This window comes from Aedes aegypti, chromosome 1 (genome assembly GCF_002204515.2).
Source record: "Aedes aegypti strain LVP_AGWG chromosome 1, AaegL5.0 Primary Assembly, whole genome shotgun sequence".
NCBI lineage: Eukaryota > Metazoa > Arthropoda > Insecta > Diptera > Culicidae > Aedes > Aedes aegypti.
This window is the reverse complement of record NC_035107.1, coordinates 54623260-54645303: the sequence shown is the minus strand read 5'-3', so window position 1 is coordinate 54645303 and position 22044 is coordinate 54623260. Positions and strand designations below refer to the sequence as shown.

General features: G+C 38.0%; 1 protein-coding gene across 1 annotated transcript in view; it reads left to right on the top strand.

Moving 5' to 3' along the window:
- LOC5574016 overlaps positions 1-20431 on the top strand; it is a 36795-nt gene extending 16364 nt beyond the window's left edge. The window contains exons 2-8 of the mRNA XM_001661060.2: positions 1464-1784; positions 7468-7694; positions 7748-8983; positions 9039-9180; positions 9250-9376; positions 19243-19541; positions 19600-20431. Of these exons, the coding sequence (XP_001661110.2) occupies positions 1614-1784; positions 7468-7694; positions 7748-8983; positions 9039-9180; positions 9250-9376; positions 19243-19541; positions 19600-20067 (2670 nt within the window). The 5' untranslated portion in view covers positions 1464-1613 and the 3' untranslated portion in view covers positions 20068-20431. The remainder of the gene's footprint in view (positions 1-1463; positions 1785-7467; positions 7695-7747; positions 8984-9038; positions 9181-9249; positions 9377-19242; positions 19542-19599) is intronic.
- The last annotated feature ends 1613 nt before the right edge of the window (positions 20432-22044 follow it).

The window sequence follows — 22044 nt, the reverse complement described above, 5'->3', positions numbered from 1 at the left end:
CTGGATAACATTACGCAGCATTTTCTGAAGGAATTTGTTGAAAAGCATCCGATAAATTCTTAAAGATTTTTTTGTATGAATGCTCGGATGAATTACTGAAATAATTGCTGTAGTGTTAACTGGTGTGGAGCTTTTAATAAACTTTTGAAAGTTCGAAAAGCTTTTTTTAGATATTCCTTGAGATTTTTTTTATGAACTGCAGGAGTAATTCTTGAATGAAATGCTAGAGAAATTAATAGAAATATAAATTAGGAGAACATCATGATGATCGCAAAATTGTCCCTTGTTCTATGGGTCTTCCTATATACATGGGACATATTTTGGATATGTTTCTACAATTTTACAAAGTATTACCTGAGAAAATTACTTGACTTAGTAGCGTTGGATAGCTCATGGTTTTCATGGATCAAATTCTGGAGAATACCCTGTAAGCAATACTTGAAAAATCACTAGAAGATTTTTTAGGAGAATTAGAGGGATCGTAAGAAGAATTTCTGGAGAGTTCCCTGTAGGAGTCCCTTAAAATGTTCTAAATGAAATCTACAGAGAAGTAGGATAAATCATGAACCATTATTTGTGAACCATTTCTGATCTAGAGGAATATAAAAAAAATCGTTGACGAGCCTCGATAAGTCACATTTTAATCGCAGGATTCACTGCACAGACCGTTAAGAGTAACCCTCTAATACCCAAACTTAAATTTAGGATCTAAATATAATTTTTAGTTATCTGAAATCGTTCTAAACACGTTTTGGGGAATGATTTGTTTTTTTCACGAATCTATGAAATTTGGTTTTTGATTTTTATAATTTTTATATTTTTAAATCCCCATCCTTTTTCATTTTTTTAATTAACGGAAAACAGGTTTGAAATTATTTTAATACCATCAAGCTTATCTTCTGTGATAGGTTGATCGTAGAAAAATATAAAAGGTACGATTTTTTATATTACATGTTAAATGGACCAATTTTTCAAACAATTTTCGAAAATACAAAAGAAGTTTCAAAAATCATTCAAAGCTTTTCTTACTTGCATGTTATGAGTCAAGGTTTAAACCAAAAATAAAATCATTTTGATTTCCGAGCTACGAAAAGTACACCAAATTCCGTCTAAAAGCGGGGTCGGGTATTAGAGGGTTGAAATATGACTTAAGAGAACTTCCATTAAAAATAAAGACCTGCTACCAGCCCTGCAGTTTTCATCAAAGCTTTTGAAATCCAAGGCGAGATTACAAGTATACCAAAAATATATAAAAAAATTAAAAAAAAACTGGTCATTTTTCCATAGACAATGATTTAAGACACACCGTGCTCGGCCGTGGTGGGGGTAGTGAGGGAGACGTGATTCGTTGTTCGCCTCCCCAATGTGTCACTCGTTCAACCACCTGTAGCCATGTTTTTTGCTAATGATGCTTCTTTCCTTTTTCCGGTCTTTCGTCGCTGTTTCCGTCGTCGCAACATCAGAATTGAAAGCACACGAGGAATTTCTGACCGTTGTCGACGCTGTTGTTGGTATTGTTGCAGCATTGTTCCTGCTCCTAAGCATTCAGGGTGCATTTAAGCCAAAATTGCGAGGCCATTTTAGTTCGTTCATTTGGACCCGAAAGCAACGCGATGGATGCTGGTGTGCTGATTGCCTGCCTAGCACTGGTGGGAACGTTGCTGATTGTGCTGATGTTGCTGTGTCGATTAGTGCAGCCGTACGACATTGCCTGGTTTTTGTCCAATCGGGAGGATAAACTTAACCTGTCCAAGATGAGGCTGTATAATGCGAACGGATATCTGGTAAGTGATTCGATTTTAGGCTTGGTTACTAATTAGAATTATTTGAAAAAGGAATATTTACTGAATCTTTATCTCCTACGAGCATTTGAAAAAATCTTCATATCTCACTTTTATATTGCTGAAAAACTATTAGGGTAGGTGTAGTTATCTGCATAGTGGTTTCATATTTCGCCATCAATTGATTTCGAAGTTTTAATCATTTTGTTTGTTAAATACCGTAAAATGGGATAACTTGATTAGTTTTTTGGAAGATAATCTGATTATTTCTACATTCTGTTTTGAAGATTTTGATAAAATATTTTCAAAACTAGTACTTCTTTTTCTTCTTGGCATTATGTCCTCACTTCCACAGTTATTAACAGAGATTTCTTTGCCATAGTTGTTATTTTCGCATTCCTATATCGTGTGGCAGGTAAGATGATACTCTATGACCAAGGAAGTCAAGAAAATTCCCATTACGAAAAGATCCTGTACCGACCGAGAATAGACAATTTCAGCTTGACTTTGCATTGTAATCGCGGACTCTAACCACTCGACTATCTTAATTATCGATTGCAGATAAAGGATAGCATAACGAAACGGGCCAAAAAATGTCGCAATAGAGAGCTTTTGTCGCTATAAAAGTTGTCGTTATAACGAGCTTCGGCTGTAAATTCATAACCAAATACTGATTGTAAATTCATAACCAAATAGTTGCAGTCCGAACTGGATTGGAGAATGTTAATAGAGAACGTGTATTACATTTTAAGCATAAGAGTATAGAATTTATAGAAAACATCATTCTCAAAAGTGTTTTATTTCTTTATTAAGATGAGTTCTAGCCATTGTCAAATGAAAATTAACGAACATAAATAAATTAAATTATTTCGTTTAGTATGGTGTGGGTCCCGCACAATCAAGGCCGTTTCACGATAGTAACATATCAATTATATGTTGATGGTAAGACACTTAAAAAGGTTCAAAATGTGAGAATTTTCGAAATTTTTCATATGGCGAAATAGGAAACCACTACGGCTGTAACTGGCATACCTTACCCATTCATATAAACGGATGAAATTGAGCTATAAGTTATACCGCTTTTTTAAATCATGATCTATCACATGCATTGGTAAATGTTTCAACAAGGTGTCCAAGTCACAAGTAATTTCTCCTTTTTTTGTAGATTTATAGATGATAAATTCTTAAAATTTGAAGTACCGTAATCTGTGGCCAAATTGACCACTATTTTACAATTTTCTGTTATATTATTTTTTGGAATTCAAATATTTTCAATTCAATTTCGAAAAAAAATAGGTACTTCGTTGAATTGTATTAGTTTATGTTTGTTTATGTTTCATGAAATAATATTTAAATTTTAGTAAAATTAGTTTTAATATTAAAAATTTAAAATTACACACTGGGGCAAAACTCAAATCACCACATATAGAGCAGGTTTAAGAATAAAAATATCTCTATCTACTAAATTTGGGTCCCCTGAACCAAAAACGATGTCAAAATTCCTACAACTCGTGTATTCGATCATTTTATAACAAAATTAAACTTTACAAATCTGCACAATATGCCTAAATGTTATATGTAAAACTGACCTTATAAAAATGAATTACTTAAAAATCATCATTAGACATCTTCAAACTAGAAAATATGGTATGCGATGCCAACTAAATAGTAAGCATCATTTGAAGGAAATGCTTTTTGGTACCGCATTTGGCATCAAATTAACGTGTTTGTTTAACTATTGATTTTAGAATACCAATTAGGGATTTTGAACACTTCTGTAAGTATTTAGCTTAGATCTTTTGTTTTAAAATTATAAAAATTTAAAATAGAGTAGGCACTATCAATAAAAAAAAACAACAATCAAATTTGAATACTGATAGTATGTGCAGTAGCTATCGTTTAACTGATCATTATTTTATCAAAACCATTACAAAATACCTTACTTAAAATGCTTTTTCCTGCACAACTTGATAAAAATAACCATTGAATAGTTCGACATAATGAATGTCGACGAAAGACTTTTTTTTTGTTGCAACGTAACGTTTTTTTTTTTTAATTTTCAATCATACTTTAAATGGTTCATCATTATATGTGTCGACAATACCCTTATTTCTGTTACATACAATTTTAAAATACATAAACCTTTCTGTTTTCGTCATTACTAAAAATAACCTCCATGAGTCGATATCTGAAGGGACAATGGACTCATGAAAATATCGAGTTATGGAAACTGATGCCTTTGTTTTGTTTTTCAAAGAAGCACCGGTTTTCAAATATTGTAACTAGATAGTATTTATTTTTTGAAAGTTGGAAACATGTTGAGAAAAATTTTGATACAATTGTTGGTAACATTTCCGTTTTAAAGCAAAATTCATGCTCTCCGAATCTGAATATGAAGACATGCTTCTGATAAGTAAAACATTTTTTATGGTTTTGTTTTATGTGATTAGGGGTCGTTTATTATTTTGTAAGGTTTCGTATGGGGTGAGGGAGGGAGGTTGAGATTTTTTACACACCATACAATAAAAACGCCTAAATGCAGGCAACTAAAAAAGAAATTACTACATTTTATGCAGTAGTTCCATTATTTTGCTAAATCAAACGAACATATGAGAATATGCACGATGAAATCATCTTTGGCAATTTAAATTTAGTAATAACATCAACATCCTTGTCTATACCGCTCACGGAAAGCAAGTAAAGCGTGAATATATATTATAAGGTGGGGACGGACCTGGTGTAGTGGTTAGAACACACGCCTCTCACGCCGAGGACCTGGGATCGAATCCCATCCCCGAGATAGTCACTAAAAAAATTTTAGTGACGACTTCCTTCGGAAGGGAAGTAAAGCCATTGGTCCCGAGATGAACTAGCCTAGGGTTAAAAATCTCGTTAATAAAGATAGAAAAAAAAATATTATAAGGTTACTTTACTTCAAAATTACTTTTAACCGTAAAGTTGCTCGGACGGAATTCGAATTTTAGTTTTCTTATGTATACCTTCCAAATTGTTGATCGGAGAATCTTCTAGTCATTAACGAAATAAATGTTTTGACAACAGATGCTCACCACACCATCCCCACCTCTTGGAAAATGATGGATTTAACACAAACATTCAAAATAGCTTCCGGGGAGTCCCTCTTGATCAAATGTAGAAGTGATGCCATGAGTGAGATGCAACTAAAAAAATGCCTTTTGGAAATTCTGGGTCACCTGTATGAGTAATTTATTGAATACTTGCTAAAGGAATTCCTGGATTGATCATAGAAGGATTACCAGAAATAATTGATTGAAATTTTCAAGGAATCCTGAACTAATTATTTAATGAATTCTGAAGAAATCCCTACAGAAATGTTAATGTTAAATCTGGAAGAGACGTGCCGTCAGAAAAAATCTTAAGCAAATTCTTGTTGGGCTTAATGTTCAAAAAAATTCCATGGAAGAAGCCATGAGATTCTTAGACATTCCTATGTAACAGGAAACGACGTTAATATCTGAGAAATTCTTGGAAAAAGTCTGAAAAAATCAGGACGAATACCTAAAAAATCTCTAGATGAACTCGTAGAATGTCCAACAAACAATCACTCATTTAACAAACACCATTATAGAAGTTTTAATCAGCATCATGTTTTACAATATGTTAATTATTTTTATGTGCAAGCATTGTTCTGACATAGTTCACATAAATTCGGAGAAACTTTAAAGCATGTCGTTGAACAACAACTTTTTTGTTCTACTACAGAATCGTTTTATAAGCATTTAGTACAGCTTTTACTCAATTAGCAACGAAATAATTAAAACAAAAATGACAAAAATTTGCTTCTTAATATATTTTAAACTCAGTGTATAAACTTATTATGAAATAATAATCACTTTTAACACATTACCTGGATACTGGATTCGAACTCGAGACGTTCCCATCGTCACCGGTACGCCTTGTCATCAGTGCCATCCTTAAACCTTCCAGTGTCAAATCTAAAACTCTTGTAGCTGAATGGACCGATGCACGAGTTCACTATTTGACTTTTGAGCGGTGCCGTGTTATTTACGAGACTATGGCAACGAGTGAATTCGGCACCGCTCAAACGTCAAATTAGTGAACCCGTGCACAGGTCCATTCATGTGACCATGGCAACGAGTAAATTCGGCACCGCTCAAATGTTACATTAGTTAACTCGTGCATCGGTCCATCGGTGAACTGGTGCACTGGTCCATAGTGATCATGTTTGAGTTCCTATTCAACAATGTCTAATCAACATATGGTATTTTAATCAACAACTGAACAAGCGTATTATTCCGCTGCTGTTCAGCTTCATCATAATGACTGGTGGAATTTTTAATCCCTTGAAAAATGTCTGGAAAAAATATTTGGAGTATTTACTATGAGATTATTAGTTGTTCTACTCAAGTTAACTTTGTCAAAATCACTTCATCTGCACATCAGTCGTAAACATGGTATACTCAACCACATCTTCTGAACGTACAAAGATTTGTCCATGTTTAAATCGGTATGGCAATCGATAGAACTAGTTTATAAAATTGTCGAAAAAGATGTAAAAGTATGAGTGGGATTCCAACCTTGGTCTATCGAGAGAATGCCGCACTGAGGAAATTGAGTTTAATTTGCTACAAGTCTGGTGATGATCATCGAAATGAGTTTGTTGGCATTTTCATGGATTGAATCCGATCACGGTCTGAAAAAATTATGTGATGGAACTGTGATCATTTAAACATAATTTGAAGAAGTGGACCGTTTCAGAAAACCGTTCCTGGATTCACCAACGACTTTTTAGGGACATTTCCATTCTCAACGGAGCCACTCCAAAGCATAAGATATATGTTCTACCAGGGCCACTTTGGGAACATTTCCGTATTAAGAAAAAAAAACCGTGTGATATCTCATTCTTCGGTAGTTCGGAAGAACAAGTCAATAAATCAAGAATAAAGCCAGTATGTACTGATGTGTCTATTTCAAGGATACTTCATTACGTATTAGAAGATTCAAACCATTAAGCTCACTTAATCATTAGAGAAACAACTATGCTAGTTAGACATTCTAGAACATAATCTATCTTTTATTAAAAGATTTGTATATATGATAAATGCTTATCAAAACGCATCAAATTGAGAACTTTTATTATTATTATTTTTATTATTATTATTCTCAGTTCTATGACTGGTTCATTTCCGTAGCGCTAGCAGAAGTTATGTGAGACATAAATCTTCGGTTGTGTCATCCTTAACCATTGAAATTGTTGTTTCGAAAAGTCGACAAATTTACGCATGAAGTCACTGAAATTTTCGCAAAAATCTTAATTTTCATTAGCCTATGAATATAAGAAGAAAAACGCGCAATTCATGCTTTGGAAATGTTCCTTCAATAAATGATGATACGAACTTTTTACGAGGTAAGTCATTCCGATCAATTTTACCCCAGATTACGGTACCACAATGCTGGTGTATATTCCTCTGTCATTTATATGGAAGTATAGCTTCATAAGGCTAATATACTGTTGCCTCACATATCCAAAACGCTTTTTGTAACAAGTTTCTGATGACAAATCTTCTGAGAATCAGTATCGCATCACATAAACGCGAACTTGATTATATTATGATTCAAATGCGAAATTAGTTGCATGATCGAATTAAAGGGTTGAACCCCACCAATCGAAATTTTCCCTCCTCAGATGCATTCCGGCTCGGAGATCTATCTCGGGTCGACCGGGAGCTTCCAACGGTTTGATTCCGTAGATCGTGACTACAAACCCCAATATGGCCAAGGATCCGGTCTCACCGTCCCGCCATGGCGAACTTCATCCACCGAAGAGGCTGAAATACCTCCTCAGCCATTGAGGCCAGCACCCTCACCCAAGGAACCGAAATTAACCCGAGAGAAGGCTATTCACAAGCAAACGTCTGTTAATTATCATTCTCAATGAACAATTAATGATTGTGCAAATATTTCAGATCGGAGCCCAAGCCTCCAACCGGAGCAATAATCATATCCCCGATACCGCGTCCCGTTCCTCGGAAGCAGCACTCGGCCCCGATATCATTTCCACTGCCAGTACTCAGCTCACCCCGAGAAAAGCGCTTCCATAATGAACCTCACATATGCACTAATCCCTTCCTCAACGAACCTCCTCTCAAAGAAGAGAACGACCCACTCGTCCCGCCCCCATCGCCCCCGTTTCTACAACGGCTCATTAGATCCGCCAACAACCCATTCCTGTCCTTCTCGGACTCCCGCAAGCCCGAAGAAGAATGCATCTTCAACTTTGAACCTGCCACAGTTCAATCGGTCTTTGCCGATGAAGACCCCCTCCGGAGGGCGGAGAAACGTCTCTCTAAAATGGAGAATCTTCGCAAAATGTCCCGACTCATCGAGAGCAATCAAGTCCTGTTGAATATCTATCAACAGTTCAACAATCCCTTCGATCGATCCAACGATAGTGAACCAACTCCGCCATCGTCAGCTCGACAGCAACCTCCGCCAACGCGGATAGCCGGACCCAGTTCATCGTCATCAACATCCCCACTGATTTCCCCAAAACTTCTAGAAACAACCTCAAATCCAGTACCACCTCGAATATCTCCTCCCCCTTCATGTTCACCCGTCCTTCCAACTGTCCGACCCGATCACAGCAAGTATCAGGACTCACCCCGGACGGACGTGGCCGACAACATTCGTATACCAACGGTGTCCAATAGCATCAAACACATCCTCCGGAATCGATCCTTCTCCGAGACGGAGTTCAGCGAACGGAAGCTGATCAAGAGCTTTGCCATTGTGGCCGGGGAAACTAACCAAGGCGTGGGCATGAGTGGTACGTCTCCACCGCCTCCGCCCCTAGTGAAGAACTCATCCTACAAAGATCTAGGGCGATACTACGGAACGACGCAGCAGCAGAACCCTTTCGGAGGCGAATCTGTGCTGCAGAAGACCGTATCGGAATCGTTCCTGGAGCGATACTCTCTGGGAAGGGGAGAGTACCAGGATTCGGAGGTGGCGGGACCGGCCGGAGTTGGATCGATGATCGGAGCCGGGGCGTTCAACAGTGCCAGTTCAGCCGATCGACTGCGATCGGTAATGCCTTCGACGTCCAGCGAATCCGTTGCTTCGCAATCGTCGGTGATCTTCAGCGATCTGGAACCGGTCCAGGCCATTACCGGGTATCTCTGCGTGGGATTGCAGTATGACAAGTATGGGCGGTCGTTGATCAAGGTTGTGATAAATCAAATAAATGATCAATTCTAGATCCAGCACGACAATCGAAGGTATGGAACTGCTGGTGACGATACAGGAAGCGAAGCAGCTGCTTGGTCCGCCGGATGTTGAGATGGATACGTTTGTGAAGGTGTTTATCGTACCTGACGAGAGCAAGGTGCTTCAAACTAAGGTGATTCCTCTTCTACTTATAAGAATGATCAATTCTGGGGTTCTACAAATCGCGAATTTCTATTTTAAGGTGTGCAAGGCTTCCAATTATCCTAGCTATCAGGAAACGTTTAATTTTTGGATCACACATAAGAGCATTAGAAGGTCACTTTGGTTCCATGTGTATCATACGAGTGCGACTGAGCAGACATTAATTGGTGAGTACTAATTTATTTTTCAAAATAGTACGTTTATGCCTTAATAATGTTTATGGTTTGCCTTCTAATAGTAATGTTATCTGTTTGAGTATGAAACTGCATTTAATCAAATTGAATGGAAATCATTTCAATCCTTCATTCACTCAACTACTCTGCTACTCTACTCTACTCTACTCTACTCTACTCTACTCTGCTCTACTCTACTCTACTCTACTCTACTCTACTCTACTCTACTAAAAAGTGTTTATGTGTTCTCGGCTATACACTTTCATATGTTAATAATTTGATTGATTTCGTGCTTTTGTCATCTTCATTTTATCCGACCAATCAGTAAGTTTGATGAACGATCATATGGATGAAAGGACGTAAACACCTGCCCGACCAACCAGTCTTAACAATTCTTTATAGATCTTTGACCAACGATGGCGATCGCTAACGGTTCGAAACGAATCTATATCGATCGCTATCGAAAATCACTGACTGGTTGACCGGGTGGTCACTGTCATAGCAACCTGGTTTATACGCTAAACAAACACTAGTCCAACTGTGCGTTCATTCGGATAAGTTGGTGTGTGTGCTCATGTCAATCCGCTTTCCCCTTATAATTCAAATATTTTCGAACAAAAAAAAATCGCATGTGTTTTGTTCGAAAATATTTGAATTATAAGGGGAAAGCGGATTGACATGAGTTCGCATGTTAAACGAGTATATTATAAGATAAAGAATGCATAGCAATGAAAAAAACGCATTTTGATCATATTGGCGCCTACGTCGACTAAGCAGTACGACGAAGAGAAATCGATCAATGCAGATACGCCTGTATGATACTAAACGCGAGATATGTAATATGCTCTTGACATAACGCCAGATCTGTTAATCGCACTGGAAAACTGAACACTAAATGCGACAGTGCATTTCCTTCAATTTATCTAACGTTAGGGAAACTTCACCGGTGGTCCAAATCACCGATTGGATTCAAATTCCAGACCATATTAAAAATTGAAGTTCGCACTGAAAAAGTTAACACCTGAGACGAGACTCGCGGAGACGGTCTTCTTTTTCTGCGGTTGCTGAGTTTTTTTCTTATTCCACTCAGTGTTTATATCAATCTTTCGCAAGCCGTTCAATCTCTTACATGATCATCTCAGCAAAAAACTATTGCGTTTGCATCACACCGAAGCATGAACCACATTTTGAGTAGAATTCCATGCCAGCAAACGTAGCAGACATTATAAATAACTAGTGTTGTGTTTAGATTTATAAGCATCTTTGGAAAAACTGCTCCGCTGACAGAGACTTTACAAAATAGTTTATTTTGAATACCGTAATTTCGGGTGAAATTGATCATTTTTCACTGTTTTCTTGGTATGCTTTCGAAAATTTTGTCAATACCATACAACTAAATGCAGGAAAACAAGTACGACGGTGAACCTCATTGGCTCATGCACCGAAATTTTCTAACAAATGTGATGTTAGTGCCGAAAATCAGCTCTAAAATTAAAAATCGGGGAATCCCATTTCGGGGTGAAATTGATCACTTGTCAATGTGATTACCGTTTTGATTCATATTACGGACACTTAAGGCCGCGGTGAAGTATAACCGATCAAAAAGCACATAAATTAACACTTTCTGTATGATACCTCTGCATTATCAAGCTTCAAACATACTTAACTTTCGAATGGTGAATGAAGATTTCGAATGAATTTTTCGGGTTTCGCAGCTCAAATAACCTAAAATAAAAAGAAATGAATGTTTTTTCCATGATTTTTATTCCGGACGCAAACTCACTTTTGCTTCAAAATTACGGTCATTTTGATTCGAATTCCGGACAGCACACGAATACCAAAATTAAACTAGTAAAATTACATATTGAACGGCTGAGGGCGTTAGAAGAACGTCAAAACTAAATGCGTATAATAATTTTTCATGGCTCGCTATGGAAAATGTTTATTAAAATAAACCTGAAAGTTGGGAACTTTTGAACGGGAAATTTTGAAACATTTCAAGTGAAACCTTTCCCATACAAAGTTGAGTGTCCGGAATTAAAAGCTGTCTGGAATTTGAATCAGAACGGTATTGTTAGTTATGAAATTAACTTTACATACTTAATTTGGGCCTCCTGAATTCAAATATGTTTGCCATATCCGAGGCAGACAATATTTATGGAACTAATCAATAATTAAATTTTAAGAATACCACGTAAAATGCCTAAATGTAGGCAATTTCCAAAGGATTTCTCTACTCTGTAGCATAAAATCAAATTTTTCAACAAAACTAGCAAATTGATAAGAGTTTTGATAGTAAAATCTGTTTTGGAGATATATTTTTAGCATCCTCACAAACTTTCAGGTTCATACCATGTCCAAATCCTTATTTAGAACTAGAAGTTTATGGATGTCTATCAATTTCACACTAAACTTGATTCTGGAATTTTACATTATTTCCATAGAAATAAACATTCAGTAGCACAAAAAAAAACTTTACTTTACACAAATATACATTATTTAACACAAACACCGTTCATTTACTATAGGTTACATTGAATTTGGTGCACTATTAGTAAGAAATAAAATCACGTGACACGGTGATCAATCACCCTACTGATCAATTACACCCGAATCTACGGTACAACAGTTTTCACTTTTTCAGCCATAAAAACGACAGGCTGCATTTGACGTTTCGTGACAGCCGAATCTGGGCTGCTTATGACGTTGATATTTTTCCTCTTCGCGAATCTCTCTCAGCTAAACACCAAATGCGAAATTTATCTAACGTTAGGTCAACTTCACCGGTGGTCTAAATCACCGCTGGGGTTTATTTTTTAGACCATATTAAAAATTGAAGCTTGCACTGGTGTTGCACATAATGTTCCAAATTTAACTTTATACCAATTTTCTGGTCTATATTTTTTGGAGCACGCTAACTGTCTGGTCCTTTTCTGGTTGGATACGAACGAAGATATAAGCTGTTCCAAAACAAGTTTGGCACATATTTGTTTACTCTGGGGAATACCTCCAGAAATAGCTTCGGGGTTTTCCTCCAGGCATTTTCCCCAGAAATTCCTTCGGAAAATTTTAAATTTATCCGGAGATTTCCTCCAGGAGTTTCATTGGGTATTTGCATCAGGAATTGCTCCGGAGATTTCCAAATGAAATTTCTTCAGAGTTCCTCCAGGATTAACTTCGCAGTTTCTCCAGGAATTCTGTCAGAGTTCCAATAAAAATTAATTTGCATTTCCTTGAGGAATTCATTAAGATTTTTTGCCGAATTGCTCAAAGTTAGTCAGAAAATTCTACCACAGTTACTACGGGAATCCATGTTTTTTTTTCTGTTCAGATGCGCCACTGCAACCAGTATTTCGATAGTGCATGTCGCATTACTCCATTTCCATTGATAGGTAATGAAGCATCGATTTCTGTACAGCTCTTGTTTTGATTCCTCAGATATTTATAAAAAATCGACTATGATAAAAAGGTCCCGCTATTTACAATCTTCATAAAAAATTGAATCTCAGCGAAGGCGCGCCCCTTAGCAAACAAAATCGATTAAATTTCTGAGGAACCAAATCGGTACTACTGATATTTGACCATGCAACGGAACTCTAGTTACATCCTTGTTTCGCTTTTAGTTTAGTCCCAGAAAAATACTAGAAAAAGGGGGCTTCATGCTAGCAGCAAAACCGAATCAAGCTAGAAAATTTGTTTAGTAATCAGATTTCACGTGAGTCCTTGAATTACCAAGCTTAATAGTTCTTGTTGAGTTGGTACTCATGATTGTTGTCCTGGCTTCAAGTGTAGTCTCGGGACTGACCAACTCCGAGTCTTTAATCATCTGCTAGGTAAAATAGATTAATTTTCAGAAACTGTTGCCAGTAACAAGGACCTTGTACCGCAAAACCTTGAATTACCAGAACATATAACCCTAGCCCGACAGACAAGATGAGACTAGGGTTCAAATTGGTAGATCTTACCCCGTAACGCACCACGAAAAGGTGATCTACCCGCGTTACGGGTTACGGAATCCATTAGGAGTTCTTCCGGGAATTCCTTCGGGTTTCTTCCATGGATTCTAAAGAAATTCTTTGAATATTCCTTCGGAAACTCCTCGGTTTTCCTCCAAAAATTTCTCAGAGCTTTTCCAGGAATTCGTTTGGAGATCCTCCGGATTTTCCCCATAGTTCCTTCAGAAATTTCTTCGAAATTTTCTAAAAATTATTCCGCAGTTCCTCCAGCAACGGAGTCCCTGTAGGAATTCTTTTAGTCCTCCAAAAATTTCTTCAGAGTTCCTCATGGAAATTCTTCGGAGTTCTTAATGGAGTTTTTTCGGAGTTTCTCCGGGAATGTCTTCATATTTCCTCTGGAATTTTTTGGAAGCTCCACAGGAGATTCCTCTCAGAGTTCCTCTAGTAAATTCTCTAGAGTGCCACTAGGAATTCTCCTAGAGTTACTTCGAAAACTTTTCTACATTTCCTCCACGGAATTTTCCAGAGTTCCTTAGAAAATTTCTCAAGAGCTCTCTGGGAATTCTTCTAGACGTCCTCCGGTAATTCCACCAGAGTTCCTCGTATAGTTCATCCTGAATTTCTCCAGGATTATTTTTTTGTAGTTCTTCCAGTAATTCTTCCAGGTTTCCTCCGGCTATTCCTCGGAACTTCTTCCGGATTTCCACCAGGAACCCCTCCAGAAACTCCTTTGCAGTTCTTCCAGCGAGTCTGTTGGATTGCATCCAGAAACTCCTAGATAGTTTCTGCGGAGCTCCATCGGGATTCTTTCGAATTTACCCCTTAGTTTCTGCAGGAATTTCTCTGAAGTTTCTTAAGCAATTAGCCTGCAGTTCCTCCAGAAACGCCTTAGGAGTTCCTCTAGAGACGCATCCGGAGTTTCTCCAGGAATGCCTCCTCAGTTCCTCTAGGAACGCCGCCGAAGTTCCTCCAGTTATTTCTTTATAGTTTCTCAAGGATTTTGTCCACAGTTCCTCCAGGAATTTCTCCGGAAATTCCTTCAGAGTTCCTCCGTAAATTTCTTCACAGTTCATCCGGAAATCCTTCCGAGCCTCACCGGTAATTCCTCCTGAATTGCTCACGAAACTCATACGGAAATCTTTTTGCAATTCTTTTGAATTTTATCCAGCATTTCCTCCGAAGTTCCTCCGGAGCTCCAACGGGAATCCGTTATCGAGTTTTACCCATGTATCCACCAGAAATTCTTACGGAGTTCCTTCAGAAATTCCTCAAAGCCTTCCTGGAATTCCTTAGGAGATCCTCCAAATGTTTTTCCAATATTCCTCTGGGTTTTCCTCCATAGTTTGATCAGGAATTTCTCCGGAGTTTCACTAAACATCATTCCTCAGTTCCTCCAGCAAATCCTTTGGAGTTCCTCAAGGAATTCCTTTGGAGGTTCTTCAAGGATTTCTTCCGAGTTCCTCATGGAATTTCTTTGGAATCCCCCGGGAATTTATTCAGATTTCCTCCGGAATTTCCATTGGAGCTTTACCAGGCATAGGATTTTTACCATAGTTCCTCCAGGAATTTTATCGGACTTTCTCCAGGAATTTTTTAGCTTTTATAATGATGAAAAAAGTTTTAATTATTTGGTCTAACTCGATTGGAATTCTAAGGGAGGCGTGATCGGGAAAGTGTGTAATAGACCTGTTCATATTTAAAAAAAAATGTCTGGAAATCTACCGGCAGTATTCGGAATTCTCATGCTAAGAACAATGTCTGGTCAAATTTTCAGCTCATTTGATAAAGATTTCAGTATGCTTCAAGTTGAAAATGTGTTTTTGGGCTTATTTCAAGGTTTGAAAAATCATAACTAGCATGTGGAAAATCAAAACCACTTGCTATTACCACTATTTGAAAGCTAATTCTAGTCTGTTAAAGTTTGTCGAGCACGCTAACAAGATTAAATTGAGTTTTAACATTGTTTGATCCAAATTTGTACTGCGCTGTACCCAGAAATTACAGTTTTCTCAATATACATGGTATATAAAACATGCATTGGTATTATTTTTTCAGGCCCTAGTCAACGGGAATCAAACATAATACATTTATGAGTTCATTGACCATTAACAGATTACATGTTGCTAAAGGCAATAAATTACAATAAATGCCCAAAGATCGAGCACCGCATCGCAACCTGATGATAGTTAAGGGGACACGGGAGACCGTGTTATTTTCCCTATCTTTTGTCTCACTCTAACAATTATCATCAAAACTTTGCCGAAGCAAATCTCGAGTTTTAGTGAACCGATGAAGCTGAAAATTTAATCGATTGTGCACCACATATATATAATATAGTGATACATTTTTCACATCCATATATGGAGTGGTACTTGAGATCTGCTTCTTCAAATGGATAGGATGATTATAATGACGTCCCGTGCGGCCTTAAATCATGCATGACACATGTACCGGAAACGAATGAATTGAACAAGTTAGCATTGCTTTTTCTTTCCATGTGATGATTGTTTTGATCACATTTCACTGATCATTTAGAACGATTTGAAAACAATCATCATCATCGACTGAGAAAAGGCAGTGCTAACGTGTTCATTTTTTGTATTCATTGAAGCTCACGGTGGTGCTCTTGGCTCACCCATAGTGGATTTACAAATGTGCTTCATAATTACCAATTTTTTACAATTTATTTTCGTAAGATAAATGGTTACTTCGAACGGAATTGACTTTTAGATATGCATTGTCATCATGTCTGGAAATTAAAAATCCGAAATTTTCATGCAGGCATGCTGTTCAGTGAAAACAATTCCCGAAAAAAGAGATTTTCAAGAACCTCGAGATACAAACCTCAACCAAACTATGTTAAAACTTGCTCCAATCATAAAATTGTGTTCGGCAAAAGTTCATAGAATTGGATAAACTACTATGTAGAAATATTTCCGATAAATTTTGATGTTTCGTTCGGTAGTTATAATTTTTTAAAGCTTGAAAATAGCCCAAAAACACATAATTGATTTGAAGCACAACTAAATTTACTCTAAATTGAGTGGAATTTTGACCAAAAGTTCATTTCGCAATGAAAAATCAAAGTATTGGTTGACTGGGGAGTTTCCAGACATTTTTGAAAATATGAATAGGTCTAGTGTGTAAGTTCGGCTATTTAAAAAGGTCTAGTCACTACAAAATCCTCCAGATTTACTTCGGGAGTTTTTTATGAGTTTCTCCTGGAATCCTTCCGGAGTTCCTCCAGGAATTCCTTTCTCCCAGAAATTCCCCCGGAGCTCCTCCATCAATTACTCAGGATTTCATCCTGCGATTCCTAGAAAGTTCCTCGGGAGCTTCACCATGAAGAACCCCAAAGTTCTTTCATAAATTCTTCTGGCGTTCCTCTAGAAATTCCTCTAGATTTATTTATTTATTTATTTATTTATTTCCATACCAATACATGTAGAGTAAGGTTATTACCTTTTTTAATTCTACATTCAGAAAAAAAACAATATGTATGTGACGAATTCATTTCTTAACTTCTCCGGAGATTTGATCCAGCAATTCCTCAGTAGCCCGGGAGCACCACCGAAAATTCCTTCGGAATTACTCCATAGTTTATCCAGGAATTTCTTCGGAGTTCCTCAAGCAATACCCTTGGAGTTTTTAAAGGAAAGCTTCAGAAGTTCCTCTAGGAATCGCTCTACAGTTCCTTCACCGAATCCTCCGATGATTTTTTTTCTGATATCCTCCAGAAATTCCTTAAGAGTTCCTCCGGGAAGTCCTTCGGAGCTCCACCTATAATTTTCTCAGATTTTCTTCATGGTTCCACCAGAAATTCCTCGGGAGTTCAACCAGTAATTCCTTCAGAATTCCTCCAAGAATTCCTCAGGATTTTCTATGAGATTTTTTTCAGACTTGCTCCGGGAAATACTCAAGTGTTCCTTAGGGAATTCCTCCAGACTTGATCTGAGGATTCCTCCAGGAATTCCTCCCCAGTCCTATGCATTCCTTCGGAGTTCCTCCAGCAATTCATCCGACATTTCTCTGGAGCTCCATCGGGAATTTCTCAGCAGTTTTTCCGGAAATGTCTCTGTAGCTCTGCCGGGAATTCCTTCGGAGCTCCACCACGAATGCCTTCAGAATTTCTCCGGGAATTCTTTTAGAGTTCATTCGGGTACTCCTTTAAGGTTCCTTCAAGAATCCCTTAGGAACTCAACCGGAATTTTTTTTAGAAGTTGTAGGGAAGGTGTACCGGTATTCGCCATGTTCCAGTTATTCACCATCTCGGATTATATACCGTTTACGACATATATGGTTGCCACCCTCCATAAGAAATCAACGTAGGTGGCTAATTCAGGAACCGAAAATAAAATCGTGGCGAATACTGGTGCAAGTGGTCCAGTATTCGTCATCCCCATTTTAATACAAAAACAAAGTTTCTTATTAGTTTTTATATTTTCCCTGCTGAGCATGGATTGAAAGCTTTCGTTTAATGTATTGACAGTAAGCAAAGCTTGTTTGGTTTATGTATAAACAATATTTTTCCTTAGGGTGGCCAAAACTGGTACACCTCCCCTGTCTAAAATTGCACCGGAGTTTCTCCCGGAATTTCTCAGGAGTTCCTATAGGATTTGCACCGTAGTTTCTTCAGGAATTTCCATGTGAATTGCTTCAAGAATCCAGCTGGCAGTTCTACCAGATATTCTACAGGAGTTCCTCCAGAAACTCCGCCAGGAATGCTCCCGAGAAGTCTCCAGGAATCCCCCCGGGAGTTATCCAGGAATTTCACCAGTAGTTTGTCCGAAAAATCTTTCACGAGTTCCTCCATAAATTCCTTTAGGAGATCCTCCAAAAAAAATTGAGGATTGCGTTCCCAGGAGTTTCTTTAAAATATTTCTAAAAGTTCGTTCAAGAATTCCTCAAGGCTTTCTCCAAGAATTCCTAAGTCCGTCTTCTAAGTCGTAATTCCTAGGGATAATAATACGATAATTTACACCAGGAGTTCAACACGCAAGACGCCAAGAACTCTTAAGTCCACCTGAAATTCCTCTAGGATGAATGAATTGTTTTGCCATGAGGTCCTTTGTGAATTTCGTGATTTGTTCTAATACGCGTTCCTCCAGTAGTTCTTACGTGGTTTTTTACAAAAAAATCAGCAAATTTCGCTTTTTCCAAACACCACCAACATGTTTGTCATTGTTGACGTTGGTTGGTATAGTTGCTGACGCCTTCTCAAGCAGTCTGAATCTCTTGAATAGAATCCTTGCGACAGTATTTTGTACACTAGCTTGTTAAACTCGACTCTACTCTGGGATAATTTCATTCCTTGTAGTTTTGAAAACTTCCAGATCACTTGAAACCATTCTTTAACCTCTCCGATGATCGGCGGCTTCACTTCAAATGATATTCTCTATTTTCACTGACTCTACGCTTTCATTTATAATCAACTACTCTTCAACTTCAACTACTGCAAGCGCTCATTATGCCTAGCCATTACCGTTGTTTTATCGTTCAGGAAATTCCGCTCTTAATCATTGCATAACGGATACATTGACAGAGTTCTGCCTCCACCTAAGTACACCTTTTCTCAATTTTCTCTTCTCACTATGCTTCTTTGCTTTTCCTCCGCACTTGTTACCCAGTGCAGCTCTCTATCAAGCCTACCGGCCCCTTGAATACGACTCCTAGCAGCATTTCTCACGTCTATCACTCTCTGGCACTCTTCATCGAACTGGGCGTTAGGTCTTCATCGTCGTAATACCTCCAACTGTCCATACTACAAACCTCGAACAACTTCTGCAAAGGCTATTACATATGTTGAAAAGTATGTCTATGCTTTTAGGAAGAGCTCTTAGACAAATTCCTAGCATTCCATCCTACAAATGTAAGCACTCCATCCTCGTGTCACTTCCATTTCAGGCGAATGCGAGATGCAAATCAACGAGAACATCAGCCGACCGATGACGACGTGGCTCAAACTGGTGGACTCGAGTCACAAGAAGAGCCAACTGGGTGAACTGATGTTCTCCCTCAGCTATCTACCGACGGCCGAACGGCTGACGGTGGTGGTCGTGAAAGCCCGTAACCTCAACCTCAAGACTCGGACCAATAGAACCAGAGGGCAGCAGTTAGTGCAACAGAGCGCTATCGACGAAGGCGAACCGACAACCGAAGATCAACCGATCGAGGTGGACTCCAACGAGAGCATCTTCGTGAAGGTGAGGAGGATTTCTTCCAGGGGTTATGGAGTTATAACGATGACTTTCCGAATTCTAGGTTTACTTGTTGAAGAATGACAAGAAAGTGTCGAAGAAGAAAACTTCGGTCAAGCGAGGTGAGCGATCGCCGATCTACAACGAGGCGATCATTTTCAGCGTTCCGCCGTATATGCTGAACTCCGTTCAGATCCGCCTGTCGGTGGTGCAGATGACCAACCGGGATAGCGGCAGTACCAATACCATTAACAACAACAACTACAATAGCAACAATCTGATAAACCTTTATGACAATAGTACCAACAGTAGCAGCGGAAGCAGTTTGAACCGGAAGCCCAGTATCAAGCTGGTCTCGATCGGGCACGTGATCGTGGGTAGTGGAACCACCGGGAAGGGTTTGCGTCACTGGCACCAGATGTTGACCACACTGAGGAAGCCGGTGACCATGTGGCACGCACTCAAGACCACTTCCGAGCGGAAGAGGAGGAAGCTGTCGACAGGGTCGGAGCAGGAACAGGACAGTGGGTAGATAATAATCGGAGCAGGGCAATCGCAGTAGGCGATCTAAATAGGCGTTACTGTTTATGATAATAATGGTAATACAGTAATAAATTAAAAGTAAACTATAATTATATAAAGCGATAGCTAAAAGCAGTTGAAGATTAACAAAGAGAAGTATTATAAGTAAATTAAATCGTTAGATAAGGGATAAAGAAGTAAAATTTCGTATATACCGTATTTTTCTTCGTCGCCAAAGTTATATATACATTATTGATGAAGTAATCAACAGTCGTACCATACCATTAACAAATACGATCTAGAGAATCATCTCGAAAAGTTTAGGGAAAATCATTCTTTATTACGGCTCTTCTCGTAAGGCAAATCTACAAGAACAACATCAACAACACACAATGATAACTATTCTAACAAAACTGTCAACTTTTACCTATGGAACTGGAATTAATCACAGATCGGCCTATTCATTGAATCATTGTTTTGTCCTTCTCTTCCATACATTTTCAGTAATTAAATCTAATCCAATCAGTCAAATTTTATCAAAGTGCATTCTAGCCATAATTGATTCAAACTACCTACATATATCCATTTTTATTTATTGACATTAGATTCGCTAAATAGGCCGAATCTTTTAATTATTGTACTTTAGAAAACGAGGTGAAAAAAACCTCAAACATATCTATAAATGCACATTTTTAAATGAAATTGCTATTGATTATTGCATGAAGTTCCATTGAAAAATTGATAACATTACAGGAGGCCATGCACAAATTATGTCACGCTCTAATGGAGAGAGGTAGAATGTGACAAGCCACACAAATTTGTCTCATACTAAAAGTATGGCAAAGGAGGTGTGGGTCAAAAAAGTCCTTGTTTAGCGTGACACAATTTATGAATCATCTTCAGCAATTTTTGAGATTTTTTTCACCTCTTATTCTAAGGGTTTAATTCACACAAACATTATCACAATAAAAATCTCATCACAACAACAAACATTATACTTACCGTTTTTCCTAAGGATTTGATATAATAAAGTACTCTGAAATTCTTTTTTTCCTGCCACTGTTTCTAAAAAAAAACAAAGCGTCATAAATCGCCATCGCACTTTGTATTTCCAATCACAGCCTGCTCTGGTAGAGAAGATCCGCCTCCAACCACCTACGACTCAACGCAAAGCACACTGCGATCAACCAATCGCACGCACCCTCGACGTCGTCAGCGTTGCCGTCTTCTAATGAAACTGACAGCATTCGAATCTCTGCCGCATTCTCCCGCTTCTACGATGCTATGCAGCAGTACTTCCCAAACTGATGCATGCAAAATAGCTTTCCCGTCAGATCGAAGAAGATCGATTTTATATTTCTTTTCAAATGAATATATTTTTATTGATACACTTTAACGATGGCACACATTTTTTATATCCACTCTGATTTTTAAAATACAGTCGTTGGGGTGAAAATGGCCCAAAACTGCGTATGTGCGTATGAATCAAATTTTCATTGATATCAACACAAAACAAACAATAAACCAAGCGTTCCTACAATCCATTGTCCCAACTTTTACGGATAGGGATACAATCTCAAGAAAACAATGTCATGACTAAACAGAAAGCAACATTGTCAAGAACTTACGAATGACCAGTTATTACGAACATGAAATCAAATTTATTTGTTTCATGGTTGTCATTTGATAAGGTGGCACAAATAAAGTTATTGAAAATTGCAATACAAAGTCAAAGTGATTATTGTCATAATCTGTTCAAGTTGTGATAATCCGTTGTTTGCGGAAAAATTGTTACAACAAATAAAAATTAATACCATTCCTTTGATAATAAATCTTCGAGCTGCTTAGTAGAATACCTATAAGTAGATGAAAAAACCGAATTTAGTACTATACCATTTAATCCCACTAGAGTTTGTATCCTTTGACAGAACGCGTATTTCGACCTCAACTGTAAGGCCGTCTTCAGTGTCGTGTACTAGACTCGACC